Raw genomic sequence first — 20112 nt, forward strand, 5'->3', positions numbered from 1 at the left:
CCTCATAAATCTCCATAACTGATCTGCCATAAAAGTATATTTCTTTGTCTGAAACAGCCTCAGCCAAAATCACTCTAACTCAGCATAATGACAACAATATTTTCCCCTTTTAAGTGACCCAAAAGAACAACTCAGCAATATGTTGTTTTAATTTATTTGTACAATGTAACCACCAGGCATCAAAGAAAGGCTGTTTTTGAGGCAAGTACGTTTAAACAGACTCTCAGACAATGAAACTATGGACCATTCTGAACTGGTTGAATCTCTCTCTTTTTATTTCTCTTTGTTCTTTCCCAGAGCCATCCAGCTAAACCCCATCTATTTCCGCCACCATCTGCGCCAGGCCATGGTGTATCGACTGCTGGGGAACCCATGTGCTGCGGCGAGGTAAGAGTTGGTGGTAAATGCTAGGGTGTGAGGAGGGGGTCCTCCACAGGAAATGAAGATAGATTAACTTTGGCTAAAGCCCCAAGTCATTTACAGAGGGAGGATGAACACATGTCCAGTCAGCGGGTTGTAACATCGGCTCGCCGACTGTTGGATCCGTCTTTTCCAGGAAAAATATGTTCATGGAGACACATAAATACTAACTGCTCACTGTAGTATGAGTAGTGGGTAGAGGACAATTAGACTCATAATTACATTCTCTTCTAACGCTGCCATAACCCAGATACTAGAAGCCATCACTTCCTACAGCTCCGGTGTTGTTAATGTGTCCACCAGTAGTTCCCTACATATGACGGTGCTTATTCTATATTGAATGAGGAGGGAATAAATCTCAAAGGGCTCCAGAGCCACAGCCGACTGTCTGCTATTTATTTTGTTAATGTCCCTTCCTGTTTCATCATTATCGAACCACATCATTGGAATGGGCTGGAGCAGAGAGCAGGTTAAGTTTGGTTAATCTCTCTCGCTCTTTCCCCCCTCCATCCCTCTTCTTTTGAATTGTCTGGGGGACCAATTAAATCAAAATTTAGCGACCTGCCTACTAATACAAAAATAAAAGGGCCTCATGTATTTAGCAGTTTTCCGTGTGCATTAGGGCTTTGATAAACAGTCAATGGGAAGGTCAGTTGCCTTTTCTTGGGTCTCTGTGTTGGGGTTCTGGCATTGGGCCTGAACTGAATGGCTACAGTACAGTTGTCAGGGATCCAGGGAGGAGAGGGAGAGGAGGACACAGGCAGTGGACAGTGCTCTGTCTCTCCTCCGGACACGTCTGACTCCTGTCCATTCCCCTCAGGTCAGCCAATGCTGACACTGCTCTGTCCTGGACACTCCAAAACAGAAAATCAGCATCTTTGCCTAGGCTCAAATCATCGTAGATTAGTGAACTGAGGGATGCACCTTGTCAAGGCATTGCATATGCTGTTTCTGTTATGACATTTTACAGTTGAGTCATTTAGCAGACACTCTTATTCCAGAGCGACTTACAGGAGCAATTAGGGTTACGTGCGTTACTCAAGGGCACATTGACAGCAGTTTCACCTAGTCGGCTTGGGATTTGAATCACCAACCTTTCGCTTAATGGTCCAACGCTCTTAACCGCTTGGCTACCTCTGAGAAAAGCAGCCATAATCTTGGCCTGCTGAAAATAACTGATTAACTGTGTCTTCTGGATGGCACATTGGTAAAGATTGCTTGTGTGTACCTCTCTGGGTACAGTAGGTGTATGAGCTACAATGGAATCTTTGTCATACAATAGACTAAAACCTTTTTTTGTTTTGGAATTTCAAGAGATTTTGTGCTTAGCCTTGCTTATAAGGCACTCCATTTTCTTGGAAATGATATAAAGCCATATCAAAGCTAATTACATGGATAAGTGAATGCATTCCTTAAGCCGTTTCAGGTGGGAAGATAATTAACGAACATCAATCTCATTTAATATTCATTTAATGGTTCTGTTCTTTTATATGCCGATGGTAGTGAGAATGTGATGGATTCTCCCCTTTGTTCCATGAAGAAATCCTGCTAGTAGAAGGCTCTCGCCATGCCTCCACTGAATTGTGCCTTGCAATTTTCCTGACATTTGGTGCACTTTCCATCATTGGACAGTCATCTGCAGACAATTACATTACAGGTTGCCACCTTGAAGATTGAATAGGAATGTTTATTTGACCACTCGTATGCTATAACATGTCTCTCCTGTAGAGGGTTTCTTCCCAGGAAAAAGGCTCTGTGAAGACTGGGATTTTAGACAAAGGAATTTGTCCATTTAAGCAATTAAGGGTCATGGTTTCCTCTCTCTAGTGTCAAACTGCGTTGGCACAGAAATTGATTGAATAGAGTGGCTCTGAATTATTGAATACCCATACAATGCTGCAGTGATCCTAATAGCCTCGTTTTTGGCAAATATGTTTTACATTTTGTAGGAACATTTATCACTTGACAAATGTGGTCATTATGTGCATTAGTGATCCGCAGGTTGACTCATAACCTGCAGTCCCCACAGTTATATCCGCGGTGTGGGTGGGTTAAGGGTCATGGAATATTGTGTGGATGAAGGGCGGGTAGGTGGCGGTCGGGTTGAAACAATACATTTTTAAAAATCTATAAATGTTTTTCTTTCATTATTTTTTGTCTAACTGGCATTAGTACGTATGTCTAAGCTTCAGGCCCTAACTTTACACGCGCCAGATAGCATACACGCCAATCGGGCAGCAAAAGTTAAGGTCTATCCACTGAGGCAAAAAGGACAATGTCTGTGTTTTTAATTCAAAAAGCGAAAGCTGTGAAATTGAGAGTTGAAAATAAAGAGAAGAGAGGGCCAGAAAAGTAATGTTTGGGAAAGATTTGATGAAGTGGTAAAAGAGGATGATAGCAGTGCCTATGTTATGTGAATGATGATTGTGAGGCGCTGTAGAAATTTGACAGTCACAAGATGGGGACTTCAAAAGAAGCCTATGGCACGAGAAGGGAACTATAGCCTACTGTTCAGATGGGTACAATGGAAACTGAAATATGGACACTGACTGTAGGTCTATAACTTCTCACATAGTCTTAATATGAACTCCTGTAGAATTAAGCATTTCTTGCAGTAAAATGGTACACCAAATGTACATTCTGACTCAGGAGTGGAGAAACATGATTTCTTCGTTTCAGCATCTTGAGAGGTGCTATCTTTATAAGCATAAAAGCTGATAGTATTTCAACCACATGAAACATGTGTCCAAGCCGAACTGAAATCTTATCAGAAACATGTTGGGTTCTTTTCACAGCTTTCTATTTTCTCACAACTGGTCAAACTGATGTTATTTAGACATTCCCCCCCCAATCATTTTTTTCCCCCAGAGGTCCCTAAACGTCTTTGCTCTGTGAAAGAAGCAGAGAAGGCAGAGGAACTTTACCGACGGCAACTAGATTGAAGCATTCTTTCTCTCATTTAGGACCTATTCTAGTGAGCAAGGGTTTATTTAGTCTTCTAGGGAAACGTACAAAGACAGGAGAGAAGGTGCATGTATTTAATTATAGACTAACAAATAGCCTACCAAAATTCCATAATTATAAGCAGAAAAATATCTAAATTAGGCTAAATAAATCCTGCACCCCTACAGATCATTTTCTATATTTGCAGGTTAGGGTCGGGCATTTTCACTTTAGCACAGTAGGGCAGTTGTAGATGGATTATTTGCAATTGCGTGTTGGTGAACAAACAGCTGACCAGCGCACCGCTAATGTGCATTCCATTTATAAAGAACTACTTCATTGTAATCAGATGGCTAATATTAATACTATGCATGCCGGCAGTGGCGGATTTAGGTATGGGCGACATGGGCATTTGCCCAAATGGTGACATTTGCGTAATTTGGTTTTCTATCACTCATTTGCACGTCACTTCAGTGATATCATGTCACCATGTGGGACTGTGGGTCAATTAACCTTGTCAGAGTGGGCACCCTGATTGTAGTTTGTGAGCTAGGCAGGCTACTGCCTGGGAAGGTCTCCCATTCAGAAGTACGAGCTGGGGAGGAGGGTGGGGGTAGGTTGACCTCAGGTCTCCCCACTGGAAGCCTGAGGTTGTGGGAGTGGGGGAATATATCAAATAGCTCACCTCTAACTTTGTACAGTACTAATGCAATTAGTAAAATCAGTCGCACTATGAAATGGTTTGTGCGAAATCGTTAAGAATAATATAAAACCGGTCTGCACACCACCAAGGTGAATTGTTTTAGTCTTGACTCTTGGTTGACAGTTTTGGGGGATGGGTAATGTATTGATGCTCGAGTGCCAAATCAACACAAATGGATAAGAAAATGTCTAAGCCATCAGGTGCCCAGTTTAGGAAAAAGAGGAAAGAAGAAGAGAGAAACGCGCAAAAGATAAAGGTATGCAGCTATGTCCTCTCTTTATGAGTATAATATTATGCATGTCATGAAATAGGCTAGTATAACACTATTATTTGTTAGCCTATGTTGCTTGCTATGCTATTACACATAGGGTGACAATATTCCGTTTTCTGTCCAACTAGCTTACATAGTATTAGATATCATTTCACACAGTTTCATCATGATAATGTGTGTAGCCTGCAGCAAAACGATTACAACCTAAATAGCACATTATTGATTTTGTTAACTTTCATTGAGGTGACATCATAAATGTTTTCTGTTATTGTGTGACCTATGTCCTGAGCTCAGTAAGAGGAATTTCCAATGCTGTAGGCTTACTTACGACTCAATGCGAGCTCACAGAACAGGGCTCCGGAAGGCCGAGCGGAAATGGAGGAAAACTCGCCTCCCTGCGGACCTGGCATCCTTTCACTCCCTCCTCTCTACATTTTCCTCCTCTGTCTCTGCTGCTAAAGCCACTTTCTACCACTCTAAATTCCAAGCATCTGCCTCTAACCCTAGGAAGCTCTTTGCCACATTCTCCTCCCTCCTGAATCCTCCTCCCCCTCCCCCCCCCTCCTCCCTCTCTGCAGATGACTTCGTCAACCATTTTGAAAAGAAGATCGACGACATCCGATCCTCGTTTGCTAAGTCAAACAACACCGCTGGTTCTGCTCACACTGCCCTACCATGTGCTCTGACCTCTTTCTCCCCTCTCTCTCCAGATGAAATCTCGCGTCTTGTGACGGCCGGCCGCCCAACAACCTGCCCGCTCGACCCTATCCCCTCCTCTCTTCTCCAGACCATTTCCGGAGACCTTCTCCCTTACCTCACCTCGCTCATCAACTTATCCCTGACCGCTGGCTACGTCCCTTCCGTCTTCAAGAGAGCGAGAGTTGCACCCCTTCTGAAAAAACCTACACTCGATCCCTCCGATGTCAACAACTACAGACCAGTATCCCTTCTTTCTTTTCTCTCCAAAACTCTTGAACGTGCCGTCCTTGGTCAGCTCTCCCGCTATCTCTCTCAGAATGACCTTCTTGATCCAAATCAGTCAGGTTTCAAGACTAGTCATTCAACTGAGACTGCTCTTCTCTGTATCACGGAGGCGCTCCGCACCGCTAAAGCTAACTCTCTCTCCTCTGCTCTCATCCTTCTAGACCTATCGGCTGCCTTCGATACTGTGAACCATCAGATCCTCCTCTCCACCCTCTCCGAGTTGGGCATCTCCGGGGCGGCCCACGCTTGGATTGCGTCCTACCTGACAGGTCGCTCCTACCAGGTGGCGTGGCGAGAATCTGTCTCCTCACCACGCGCTCTCACCACTGGTGTCCCCCAGGGCTCTGTTCTAGGCCCTCTCCTATTCTCACTATACACCAAGTCACTTGGCTCTGTCATAACCTCACATGGTCTCTCCTATCATTGCTATGCAGACGACACACAATTAATCTTCTCCTTTCCCCCTTCTGATGACCAGGTGGCGAATCGCATCTCTGCATGTCTGGCAGACATATCAGTGTGGATGACGGATCACCACCTCAAGCTGAACTTCGGCAAGACGGAGCTGCTCTTCCTCCCGGGAAGGACTGCCCGTTCCATGATCTCGCCATCACGGTTGACAACTCCATTGTGTCCTCCTCCCAGAGCGCTAAGAACCTTGGCGTGATCCTGGACAACAAACTGTCGTTCTCAACTAACATCAAGGCGGTGGCCCGTTCCTGTAGGTTCATGCTCTACAACATCCGCAGAGTACGACCCTGCCTCACACAGGAAGCGGCGCAGGTCCTAATCCAGGCACTTGTCATCTCCCGTCTGGATTACTGCAACTCGCTGTTGGCTGGGCTCCCTGCCTGTGCCATTAAACCCCTACAACTCATCCAGAACGCCGCAGCCCGTCTAGTGTTCAACCTTCCCAAGTTCTCTCACGTCACCCCGCTCCTCCGCTCTCTCCACTGGCTTCCAGTTGAAGCTCGCATCCGCTACAAGACCATGGTGCTTGCCTACGGAGCTGTGAGGGGAACGGCACCTCAGTACCTCCAGGCTCTGATCAGGCCCTACACCCAAATAAGGGCACTGCGTTCATCCACCTCTGGCCTGCTCGCCTCCCTACCACTGAGGAAGTACAGTTCCCGCTCAGCTCAGTCAAAACTGTTCGCTGCTCTGGCTCCCCAATGGTGGAACAAACTCCCTCACGACGCCAGGACAGCGGAGTCAATCACCACCTTCCGGAGACACCTGAAACCCCACCTCTTTAAGGAATACCTAGGATAGGATAAAGTAATCCTTCTCACCCCTCCTCCCCCCCTTAAAATATTTAGATGCACTATTGTAAAGTGGTTGTTCCACTGGATGTCATAAGGTGAATGCACCAATTTGTAAGTCGCTCTGGATAAGAGCGTCTGCTAAATGACTTAAATGTAAATGTACTTAGAAGATGTCTATATTATGCTGATATTTTGTATCTTTTGTGATATATTGAGTCTTTTGGGGTGTCTTATGCCTAGTATTAGCCGAGGAGGTTGGTTGTATGGTTCATGTGGTTCCTATTCTGAAAGTTTTATGAATTGTGCATAATGACATATATTTAAATGTGCAACAAATGTATTTAGGGTGTCAGACTCATATACTGTATTTCAATGTAAATTCAGGGGCACTTCTGAAATATTTTGGAGCACCCTCTGGCATTGGCCAGGATGAGGAGCCATCTACCTCTTCAGCCACACAGGTGTTTTCACAAATGTTGTCTGAGTCTGAGGATGAAGACCCATTTGCTTCCACTTCTCCCCAGCAGGATTGTGTGTGTGTGTGTGTGTGTGTGTGTGTGTGTGTGTGTGTGTGTGTGTGTGTGTGTGTGTGTGTGTGTGTGTGTGTGTGTGTGTGTGTGTGTGTGTGTGTGTGTGTGTGTGTGTGTGTGTGTGTGTGTGTGTGTACACACGCATGTGTTTGTGTACATCCCTGCATAACATAAACAAAATAAATACTTTCCCTTTTGCAAAGTTTTAAGTTTCCATATTGTAGGTAATGATGATTTGATTATTACTGGGTATGTATGTGGGATGTTCCATCACTATAAAACTATAAATGCTGTGAATAATGTGTGTAAACTAATGTCCATGTGCTCACCATTAGAAATGCATTCCCACCAAATCCTGCTGCTGAGGATGGACCACTGTCTACAGACCGGCCTTCAGTTCTGACTGACAGAATTCGGACACGACTAGTTTGCGAGAACCAAGTGAGGTACCACCGAACTCTGTTTTCCCAAGGAATGAGAGTGATGGAATAAGTTGCCACCACCAGTATTTCAGGAAGACCTTGGTGAGTGGTGAAACAATCCCTAGAATTTGGTTGGTGTATTCCGAAAGAAACAACAGCCTCTTCTGCTGCGAACTCTTTGCTAAATTAAATTTCTTCTTAGAAAACTCGGGTCTGACAAACTGGAAACATGCAAGTTCGTTGCGGACTTCACACAACAGCAGTTCAAGAACACCAAAACTGCATGAAAACATGGAAAGCACTGGCAATGAGGATCAAAAAAGGGGAAACAAATAAACATGAGATGGCACTTATGGAGGATGAGAAGATAAGATGGAGAGAGGTGTGGACACGTCTGACTGCTATTGTGCAGTCTGACAATTAGAAATCTGGCACTAAGGGGACACACAGAAACAATGTACTCTCCATCAAATGGACATTTCCTCAAGGAGGTTGAACTGATGGCACAATTTGATCCAGTCATGAAAGAGCACTTTAGCCGTGTCTAAAAATGGACCTTGAGTCACACCACCAGCTACCTTGGCCACCAAATACAGAATGAACTCATTGATTTGTTGAGCAGCAAGGTTATTTCAATAATGGTGCGTGACATCAAGCTGGCAAAATTATTCTCTTATCATTCTAGATTCCACCTCAGTTGTCATCCACACTGAACAGTTGTCAGGAGGAGGAGCACTTCATAAAGGAACATTTTATGGGGGTTTTGGAGGCAGAGGAACCAACATTTGATCCCATGATTCTCAAAAGATTAGCAGAGCTAAAAATGACTTTTGAGGACTGCAGAGGACAGTCTATGATAATGGGGCCAACATATGAGGCAAAAACAAAGGTGTCCAATCCAGACTCCTGGAAATGAATCCAAGAGCTCTATTTATACCATGTGGGGCTCACACATTGAACCCGATTGTGGCTGATGCTGCTAAAAGTTCTGTTGATGCCACAGGTTACTTTGGCATCTTACACAAACTGTACACCTTGTTATCAGCCTCCACACAGTGATGGGCCATCCTGAAAAAACATGTGGACATCACTTTGAAGATGTGGACTGAGACAAGGTGGAAGAGTAAAGTTAAGTGTCGAGCCACTGAAGTATCAGGCAGCAGCGGTGAGAGAGCAACTGAGGTATCAGGCAGCAGCGGTGAGAGAGCCACTGAGGTATCAGGCAGCAGCGGTGAGAGAGGCACTGAGGTATCAGGCAGCAGCGGTGAGAGAGGCACTGAGGTATCAGGCAGCAGAGGTGAGAGAGGCACTGAGGTATCAGGCAGCAGCGGTGAGAGAGGCACTGAGGTATCAGGCAGCAGCGGTGAGAGAGGCACTGAGGTATCAGGCAGCAGCGGTGAGAGAGCCACTGAAGTATCAGGCAGCAGCGGCGAGAGAGGCACTGAGGTATCAGGCAGCAGCGGTGAGAGAGGCACTGAGGTATCAGGCAGCAGCGGTGAGAGAGCCACTGAGGTATCAGGCAGCAGCGGTGAGAGGCACTGAGGTATCAGGCAGCAGCGGTGAGAGAGCCACTGAGGTATCAGGCAGCAGCGGTGAGAGCCACTGAGGTATCAGGCAGCAGCGGTGAGAGAGGCACTGAGGTATCAGGCAGCAGCGGTGAGAGAGGCACTGAGGTATCAGGCAGCAGCGGTGAGAGAGGCACTGAGGTATCAGGCAGCAGCGGCGAGAGAGGCACTGAGGTATCAGGCAGCAGCGGTGAGAGAGGCACTGAGGTATCAGGCAGCAGCGGTGAGAGAGGCACTGAGGTATCAGGCAGCAGCGGTGAGAGAGGCACTGAGGTATCAGGCAGCAGCGGTGAGAGAGGCACTGAGGTATCAGGCAGCAGCGGTGAGAGAGGCACTGAGGTATCAGGCAGCAGCGGTGAGAGGCACTGAGGTATCAGGCAGCAGCGGTGAGAGAGCCACTGAGGTATCAGGCAGCAGCGGTGAGAGAGCCACTGAGGTATCAGGCAGCAGCGGTGAGAGAGGCACTGAGGTATCAGGCAGCAGCGGTGAGAGAGGCACTGAGGTATCAGGCAGCAGCGGTGAGAGAGGCACTGAGGTATCAGGCAGCAGCGGTGAGAGAGGCACTGAGGTATCAGGCAGCATTTGAATTTGGCACTCTGCCATTCCACCGGATGTTGTCGAGGTGTCCCGCTAGCGGCACGCCTTTCCTAAACATTAAAGGAAAAGAAAGAAAAAAAGACAATGACCCTGCTTGAGCTGCTGATATTTATACACGAAAGGGAGTTCTCAGAAATGTATCCACATTTATGGACTGCTCTCAGAATTTGACTTACTCTTCCAGTGACCGTAGCTGAAGCAGAGAGGAGCTTTTCAAAGCTGAAGCTCATCAAATCCTACCTGAGGTCCACCATGCCACAGGAACGCCTTAGTGGCCTTGCTGTCATCAGTATTAACCATGCAATTGCTGGGCAGATTTCTTATGATGATATAATTGATTACTTTGAATCGAGGAAGGCGAGAAAGGTCAGGGTTTAGATGGCAGTTGTGCAATTTAGTTTGTTTCTCTTGTTTGAAGTGCAATAGTGTAATAATCAGGTTCTCTTCTTTATAAGTGTGTTATTCTATTTGTGTATTTGTGTGATATAGGATTTGTGCAATTTAGTTTTTTGTGTGTTTTTTGTTAGGAATATGGTAATCGTGTAATAATTAGATGTTCTGTATTTGTATTTATATACTTCAATTTGTTTCTATTTGTCTTTGTTACTTTTTGATATGTATGTGTCTTATGTATATATTTTTATATTTATATAGTTTTAAATGTTGTCTGATTAAAAATGACAGTTAGTGCAGAATTGTGCTTGTTGTTGGCTGTGGGGTAGCTGAAGGTGGGGTTCTCCCAGGGAGCCATACAAGCTAGAACCGCCACTGCAGGCCAGTCTCTCTTGGCTTAGAGTTGAGGAAAGACTGACTGCTTCACTTCTTTTTTTTTTAATAAGAAACATGTTGGAAATTGCAAGTTGTTTGCACTTACACAAAGCACTGACCCCACGAGACACCAGTTTTTTTTTAGTCCCCAGGTCCAGAACAAATTCAAGGAAACGTACAGTATTATACAGAGCCATGAGTGAATGGAACTCCCTTCCATCTCATATAGTGCAAGTGAACAGCAAACCTGCTTTTTAAAAAAACATATAAAGCAACACCTCACGGCACCACACCTCTCCCCCGTGGGCGCTACTTGTTGTATGTACTGACATGTATGTGTAACTGAAAGATGCACACACGCTCACAGACTACATTTTAATATTTGTAAATGTATGTAAAGTCTTTTGTCTAATGTATTTTTTGTTCTCTGTCAGAGCCCAGTAAGACTAGCTGTCTCCATTGGCGTTGGCTAATGGGGATCCTAATGAATCAAATCAAATGTATATCAATAGACACATGTATGCCATGATTATGGGAACTAGAGGAGGTAGGCTACTGAGTGCCTGGTGAATGGAGAGAAAAATATCCTGTACACACCACTAACTCATTTTCTTATACAATTCACTTTAGTCTTCCATTATGCATACATCTGATTTGCCAAGCACAGACCTCGGATTAGTGTGAGAAAAGAGGAGTTGAATGCCAAACCTTTTGCACTCGGGAGCCGAGAGTATGTAGAATGTTGACACCAGTAGAAAACAACGCCATTCTCTACAGATGCATGTGCTGCTAATGGAGCAGCTGTGGCGTGTGGGGTTGGGCTGTTATTTTCGGCAGATTTAAAAGACCATTCTTACAATGGTGTGTCACCTGAGTATCAGAACATATCTATGTCTATGTTGTGGTACAGTACAGCTACCTGGGCTGAGCTGCTGTGTGAAGGGAGTTGGTGGTGATGATGAATTGACCATCCCCTAGTAGTCCACTGTGCTGTGGGGCTGCTGTGGCCTTCCTTCTTACCTTCCCCATCACTTCGTTTATTTTTTTTTCTTCCTTAGCCTTTAATGGTGTCACATTGTGAAGTCTCTACACAAGCTGCCATTGGCCATTTTTTCAGGCCAGCCGTCACAAACGGCCCCATGCTGTCAGACTGGTCATTATCTTGATATGAGAGGTCAGGCCGGTCCCAAATGTTTTTTTTCTGTCTTGAGATTGTTGTTTTTAGGTTGTCATGCTGTCCTTTGACAAATCTCTTATTGTTCGTCCATACCCCCCATGTGGCCAGAGTGAGAGCACTAACAGGAACTTTTCAAATTAACCCAAATCCCAGTCTGCCTGTTGAATTTAACTCTGTCAAATTGACTGCCAGCATCGACATAAAGGAGATATCAAGTGGACGAGGGGCTGTAGGCAGCAGGCTAGTCTCATAGGGCGGTCACAGTGCAACCGGAACGGTTTCCAATTCCAAGTGTTTTGAAGATGTTTTTAAAAGGCTTGTGATAGCCACATCTACTTTCTATGACATCACTCAATAGACAGGGCCTCTCATGTAAGGGAGCTATTGATCTAATCATCCCTGTTACCTTGGACCCTCAGAAAAGGGGATTAAGGGGTCAATTGACATTATTGGCAAACCTGTTTTTATAGCTCTCTCTGTTACAAGAGTGGCATGACAGGATTTTAAATGGATGTTTGCTCTCACTCTGTAACAAAGATAACATATTTTAAACTGAGATGACTATGGCACTCTGCTTCCAAACAATAGCTGTTTCTATATGCAGCTTCATGCTATATGCAAACTATGCCAGCAATTAGCATTCCATTGAATGCTTCATGAGGGGGAAATCCAAGATGCAGGCTTCTCGCAATCTTGGCTTTATTGTAGAGATCGCATAGAGTTAGCACTCTGATTGTACATTGAAAGCTACCAATGCATTTGACCATTTAATTGTTGTGGGAATGCTAAGACTCTAGGGCTTACTAGATGGACTTCACGCCCATTAACCAGGCATGAGTCCTAACCTCCGCTGTAGTCAATAGAGGCTGGTCCAACAATGGAAAATCAGTTGCTTCACTCTTTGGGGAGTGCAATTGGGTTTTCCTTTCTCAAACACACACCAGTGCTCTCATGAGGTTCATTGATTGTGGCTGTGATGATGACTTCAACCATGCCTGGCCTCTCTCTCTCTCTGGCAATCCAGGCCCACTGGCCCATCCATCCATCCCTTAGAGCTGAGCCATCATCATCACTGTCAGATGAACCAATCATGACCAATTACTGGGATTATCTTTCAGTGATCACAGCACATCTGGCAGCCATCAGCCACTGTATAGATTGTTGGAAGCAGGGGAGACAGCAACCTGGCGGGCCAAGGCATGATCCTAGCTGCTAGAGACCTGGCCAGTGCCAACAGGGTTGAACTGCAACTAGGGCAAAGGGGCATACCTAGTCAAAAACGGAATGCAATTAACATAAATGTATCTTCCGCATTTAACCCAAACCCTCTGAATTAGAGAGGTGCGGGGGGGCTGCCTTAATCGGCGCCCAGGGAGCAATTGTTGTCGGAGGTGGACTGCCTTGCTCAAGGGCAGAACGGTAGATTTTTTTTCCACCTTGCCGGTTCAGGGATTCGAATCAGCAACCTTTCGGTTACCGCCCCTAGAATATTATTATTATCATCATCACCACTCAGCCTCTTTCTTCCAGCCCTTGTCCCAACAAGTACCAACGCTTAAGATAATTTATTGGTAGCTTCTTCTCTGGTGGGGAGCCAAACATCAGCCAAAAAGAGAATAAATCTTTGATGTAAAATCAGAGAGTTGCTTCATCAATTTGACAAATGTGATGTGTTCTTCTGGCGGCTTGTGTCACTTTCTACCAAAGCACTGAAAATTATTTTACAGTTATGTTACCACAGTGTCTTAAGAATAAAAACTCAAATCCAATGTGCCTCCACGAGTATAGAGGTAGTGTAGTAGAGACAGACAGGAGTGTGACTGCATGGTGGGATGATTTTAAGGGTCTTTCACAGATGATTGGTTGAACATGTTTGTGGAGGATTTATGCATTATCAGATGTGACATCTGTAAGGCGACACAGTGTGCCATATACAGAGCCCCCAGCCATGGACGGGCATTGGATATAAATGGGGCATGCTAAAGTAACCCAAAGGTACTCTTTGCAAAACAAACAATACCTGACCTTGTGATCGTTTACGCTATGCAGTTACTCAAATGTGCAAGGTCCACTTACGGGCATAGTGCTCCCAAGACTAAACGTGGTAGAATGCTTTTTCAGTCCCTTATGTTGTTTTTTTGTATCATGTCATGTGCCATTCATTCCTCTTTTGTTTTTGTTGGCAACCTGGTTATTCTGAGAACATGGGACAAATACACAATAACGACATAAAGGTTTTTGAATGGCAGGATGCCAGGCAATACTTTTCCCTTGACATATTTATCCTTACATCGCAGGGACACCAGAAACACTGAAACTGGGTCTTATGTCTGCTATTTTGGTTGACTTTTTGATATTGCTGCAGATGGTTCTTTTGATAATGTTATCAGTGCTATGCTGTTCCATTTTAGAAGAATGAAAACCTCTCTTTGTATGTGCTCTGCTTGACTCTGCGGTGCTTTGCTCTCCTGTGCCATGCTGTGCTATGCTAGACTATTGTGTATGCAGTTTTCACCTAGCTATTGAATGTGTGTGCTGTCTCTCTTGTGCCTCTCTCCCCACAGAGTGTAACATCCTGATTGAAATTTGTCTGATAGTTTCTGTGTCTCTCTGTCCTTGTCATTAGGAGTGCCATGATTGCTGACTGGGTGTACTGGCTGTCCGGGGGCTCAGATGAACACATAAGCAAGCTCATCAAACTGTATTGGCAGGTGAGAACAGATGGCCCCAGAGCAGAGACGAGGGGCCCACCGCCCAATCAAAAGCTCAATGAATGATTATTACTTAAAAGACTGCCGACTGAGGTAGCTCTTTGCATATCAATCAGGCAGAACGCTGCATAGCAGTAAACGGTTTATAATGAACCAACGCACAGCGGGGTCGCACCGAGTGAACCTAACCTCAACACTGGCAAGCAAAGGTCATCCAATGAATCAGCCTCGAGACTACTGTATGGTTACACAAACATTGTCTTCTCTCTAATTTAACCTTAATGACCTCAACCACTATCACACAATTTACAGAATTGACAGAATACATGTAACGTTTTTGCTATGTTTTCCCGTCTTTACTTGTCTTGCATATATCTAGCATCATAACCATGTGGTACTGAATATAAACCCCAAGCTTTGTACATGAGTTTCCATAAGATGTTGGAGGTTGGCGAAGGAACACATGCAAACAGAGGGAATTACACTCGCTGAAGTTGCTTTTCTGCACTTCAAGTTTAGCAGTGGAAAGGTGAAGAGTTTTTTTTTTTAATTCGGAGGGCAAAATGAATGCTTTTGACCTTGAAAGTGGGTTTGTACAGATCTGCATTCGCTTGAAATCGAGCCTTGATTTGCATTTGCTTGAAGTGGGATGAGTGCGGGATAGATTTTAGTATTCAGTACATCAAGCACCTTCCGTTTTATTCATTTCCGTCCCATGTGAATTTCAATACGTCTGTGTGTGTTTATCCTGACGGCCCTTAAACTAGCTCCCAACATCACACACAGCCTTCTACCCACTGTGGGTTTCAAGTCCCTCAGTGAGGGCCACAGATTTAGAACCGCACTACTTCTACTTTGAATGTTTCCTTTGTCAAATAAGCAGGGGAGAAACTTCGGACTGGTATTGACGTCAAGGAGGCATTTTGTTTTTCTATCGCATGGCCTTTTTATGGATCATCTTTACAGCTAACTCATTCCATATTTTATTGCAATACTTTCTCACTAAACACGCACATGGAAATGAATGTTAATAGAAAATATCTCAGGGCCCATTTGTTTAGTTGTGATACATTTTTTCTTGCCTGCTGACAAATGCCTCAGAAATTCTCCATCAAAACAGAACACCCCCAAATAATTGAATCAATGGGCGAAAACACAACATTTATCTCCCTAAGTAATATAGGGAGATAATGTTGTGTTTCTCTGGGTGGTCAGACTAATGAAGCCTCAGCTCTTTCTCCTTAACTTATCAATAGAGGTGATTTAATAAGGTAGCTAGCTAGCGATCTGAAGCTCAAAACGAACTCATTGACATAGTACTGTAATCTGTTTATTCTAATGTCATCTGAAATAATAAGTAGATGGAAAGCTGAATTGTCTGGCAGGGTAATATTTCCCTTTAGCTTCAGACAAATGTAAAAGGTTATGGTAAAACCAAAGCCATGTTAATCCTCAATCCATAATCTGTTCCCTCTCATTCAGAGTGGATTTAAATGGAGAATAGATTATTCCAGGAAAACCGTTAGTTTCCCGGTTGCAATGTTTTATTCATCCCAACAACCCAACGGAAAGCATAGCCATGTTTAAAATTCTTAGACATTTTCTTGCTTACAATACATTTTTTTCCCAGTCCATCAAAGCACAGAAAACAGTAAGAACAAATGTAACCGTGAATGGCCAAATCAGCAGAGCTACTGTAGCAGCTCTTGTAGCAGCCTGAACAATTCAATCAGCTCTGCATTTAGTAACTTTCATCATTTTAGGAGTGTCTACCTCTGGGTAAGGCCAGTAGCGTACCATCCTGTATCCCACTGCTGGCTTGCTTCTGAAGTTAATCAGGGTTGGTCCTGGTTGGTCCCTGGATGGGAGACCAGATGCTGCTGGAAGTGGTGTTGGAGGGCCAGTAGGAGGTACTCTTTCCTCTGGTCTAAAAAAATACCCCAATGTGATTGGGGACATTGCCCTGTGTAGGGTGCCGTCTTTTGGATGGGACGTTAAAGATCCCATGGCACTTATCGTAAGAGTAGGGGTGTTAACCCTGGTGTCCTGGCTAAATTCCCAATCTAGGCCTCATACCATCACGGTCACCTAATCATCCCCAGCTTACAATTGGCTCATTCATCTCCTCTCCCCTGTAACTATTCCTCAGGTTGTTGAGAATGTGTTCAGTCAATTTACCTGGTAAAATAAGGGTAAAATATGTTTTTTAAATAAGGAAATTAGATAATGGTCCTCTCTTACTCTCTTTCCTGCCTCTTACTACTCCACAATACCAGGCTCTGTTGGACGAGGCGATCATCATGGAGGATGGTTTCTCTGTCATGTACACCCCGTGCTCTGCTGGGGACTCCGTGGGGGATTGCATCGCCAAGGCTGAGGAGACCTTCAGGAAACAGAACCCTGCCTTCACAGACTACCTGTTCACAGGTATGGAATATAGACCAGGGGGAATGGGAGCGAGGAATAGACTCATCTCTATGAGATTCATCCTTTAGAAATGATATAGAGCTCCCTCCAGTAGAAGGAGTGAGTGGGATGAACATGGTTCTCCCCCAGATCTTCCTCTCAGCAGGAGGCTGTACTGTAGCCTGTTCTCCTCACTGTCAGCCTGCAGCTCAGACTAGCAGGGGTCAAACACACACACTACCAGTGCCTCAATTAGCCTGCCCTGCCTCATCTTTCCACCATGCCCTCCTATCGAAAACAAATGCATATCTACAGATCCCTGTCTAGATCAAATAACCTGCCCTCTACCGTGGTGTAGCCACATTAGCTGGTTACCCCCCCATGTAAGTGTGTTCCAATTTGAGAAGTGCTGTTCCATTAACTCTTAAAGATGCAGTACGTGATCTTAAGCACTTACAAATTCGTAACATATTGATATTGTACGAATTGGAATTCGTTAACGTATTATACGTATTGCAAAAAAAAACATTTATATATATTTTTTCAAATGCAGGACTTAATACAAAACCTCTGGAGACTCACTTTAATTACCCTCTACACTGAGACATGGGCTCTGAATGGTGCATATGTCCGCAGACAGGTTCGATTTCTCAAACTGCCATGGGGTGAGGCATGAGCTGTAGTGTCCAGGAAGGTCATCAACAGGAATGGTCAGAAGAGGGGAGGAGAAGAGGGGAAGGAGGAGGGAAGGGAAGGGTAGTACCCAGAGACAGTGGACGAAAAGGGCTGAGGATCTCTGAAGGCCTTGACTAAAGTTGTGCTCAGTTCTTTGCTTCCACCCAGCCAGGATAACAAGCCAGACCAGTAACCCCCGGTGACACAGGTTAGTGGTCAGAGAGGAGAGGGGAGTGCTCTCTGGACCAGCCTCATCAATAACACCACCACACAGGGGAGGGAGAGATATACACAGACACACACACACACACACACCGAGAGAGAAAAGAGGAACATTCACTTGAGTTGCTCCAAAAGTCTAGGCTACAGTATTACTATTATAAGACTCAGTGAGTCTTGCTGAAGGGTAACTCTATATTCATAGACACAGCAGGGAACTCATCATCCATCCATCACCACTCTGAGGGTGAGTGTCTGTCTGGGGTGAATCCTTTTAAGGCTAATAGCATTAATGTAACTTTGACCCAAGGGTCAGCAATGCCATGAAAACAACCCAAATGTGTGACCTGGTTTGGGAGCAAAGCAGCCATTGTGGGGGACACTGGTAATACAGTAGGCTATCCAATTCCAATGGCACCCAGCACCCAACTCCCTATGTAGGGTCCCTATTCCCTATGAACTGTCATCAAAAGTATTACACTAAATATGGTATAGATTGCCATTTGGGATGCAGCCTAGTTGTAATCCAATCATTGGAATTCCATGGAGAACACATCATCCCCCGCTGTGGCTTCTGTCAACTTTGCCTCGGGGGATGAAAAAGGCAATTTCCCCATTTTTACGTATTTATGGTATACTATGCATACAGGCATTAAAATATGAAAGGGCTGACATTTGTGTGTGGTTTTGAATTTAATATTTATGGGTGAATTGGCCTGTAGAACATTACAAGACATAAAGACACTACTTGTATGTCAGAGCATTGTGAGAATAGCAATCAACAGACTCAAGAAGAATCAGCATACCCAAGTCTGTCTCTCACACATACTGTGCATTATATTGGTCATATACTAAAAATATTGATTGGATTCTATTGATTTGAGAGGAATGAGCTGTTCACTAAATGTGGTGCAACGTACCACTTCTCACTTCTGAGATGTACTGTATGTCTTTGATGTACACTGTCATTGATGAAGTTAACCTAATAAATAAATAGATTAAGATTTACCTTGAATGTATTCATGTTAATTACCCAGCCCTCCTGTTCCTCTCTGCCTGTCCCCCAGACCCCAGTGGAGGTCACCTGCTGCCCCAGACCACAGACTGGAGCAATCCCCCGTCCACCCAGCAGAAATACGTCCTCACCCTGGGCTTCAGGAGGGGACAAGACGGCAGCTTCCTCAGCAAACTCACCAGCAGGACCTGCCCCTCTTTTACGGGTACAGATGCTGTACATCTCATTGACGTTTAACACTGCTGGCACACACAGAACACAGAAGTCTGTTGCTAGCAGCTGTAGTCACTGATTTTATTGTCCTGGTTTTAAAATGGAGTTTGTACATCTGTTGAAGCATGCTTGTTTTATTATGAACGTGTAACTCTGAGAACTGAGAGAGTCGATAGAGTTGTTTTCTGAAGTGGTTGCAGATGATGGATAATATTGAAGTATGCAGACAGACAGTTCCAAGTCACTGAACCCCCTTGACATCACACAGTGGTATGACTGTCACCTAACCCTTGACCTGGTGATCACGTCACACTGTCAGCTCTGTGTTCTCACAGCACCTTCATACTCACGACACCAAAGAGATCCCACACACTTTCTCTAAAACAGACACACAATTCTCAGAATGAACAAACAGCAATGCTGCCGAGAGACATTTAATATTTATTAGCGACTATTCAGGTAGGGTTGTTGCATACCACAGTACTGCAGGCTTAGAACACTAGGTTGGATGATGGTATGAAAATTGACCACAGGCTTTCAGTTCATTACATTAGTCAGCTGGTCAATTTTGGAATTAGTGGATGTGTCATTTGACCCCAGTCATCTTGCAATCATTACGTCAAGGGGGGCAGGGGAGGTGAAATATTGATACTGTTGGAATGGAACAGAAATCTAGCTTCTGTATTATGCATTTACAGTGGGGCAAAAAAGTATTTGGTCAGCCACCAATTGTGCAAGTTCTCCCACTTAAAAAGATGAGGAAGGCCTGTAATTTTCATCATAGGTACACTTCAACTATGACAGACAAAATGAGAAAGAAAATCCAGAAATCACATTGTAGGATTTTTAATTGAATTTACTTGCAAATTATGGTGGAAAATAAGTATTTGGTCAATAACAAAAATGTATCTCAATACTTTGTTATATACCCTTTGTTGGCAATGACAGAGGTCAAACATTTTCTGTAAGTCTTCACAAGGTTTTCACACACTGTTGCTGGTATTTTGGCCCATTCCTCCATGCAGATCTCCTCTAGTGCAGTGATGTTTTGGGGCTGTTGCTGGGAAACACGGACTTTCAACTCCCTCCAAAGATTTTCTATGGGGTTGAGATCTGGAGACTGGCTAGGCCACTCCAGGACCTTGAAATGCTTCTTACGAAGCCACTCCATCGTTACCCGGGCGGTGTGTTTGGGATCATTGTCATGCTCAAAGACCCAGCCACGTTT

At 44.5% G+C, this 20112-nt stretch overlaps 1 protein-coding gene across 5 annotated transcripts in view; it reads left to right on the forward strand.

Moving 5' to 3' along the window:
• The window catches only part of LOC123997628 (spermatogenesis-associated protein 16-like), a 60693-nt gene that overhangs the window by 17777 nt on the left and 22804 nt on the right, over window positions 1–20112 (forward strand). For all 5 annotated transcript variants that reach the window (XM_046302061.1, XM_046302060.1, XM_046302062.1 and 2 more), the window contains 4 exons: window positions 298–387; window positions 14272–14356; window positions 16633–16783; window positions 18724–18876. In XM_046302061.1, coding sequence (XP_046158017.1) covers window positions 298–387; window positions 14272–14356; window positions 16633–16783; window positions 18724–18876 — 479 coding nt within the window. The remainder of the gene's footprint in view (window positions 1–297; window positions 388–14271; window positions 14357–16632; window positions 16784–18723; window positions 18877–20112) is intronic.

This window comes from Oncorhynchus gorbuscha, linkage group LG15 (assembly GCF_021184085.1).
Source record: "Oncorhynchus gorbuscha isolate QuinsamMale2020 ecotype Even-year linkage group LG15, OgorEven_v1.0, whole genome shotgun sequence".
In the NCBI taxonomy this organism is placed as follows: Eukaryota; Metazoa; Chordata; class Actinopteri; order Salmoniformes; family Salmonidae; genus Oncorhynchus; species Oncorhynchus gorbuscha.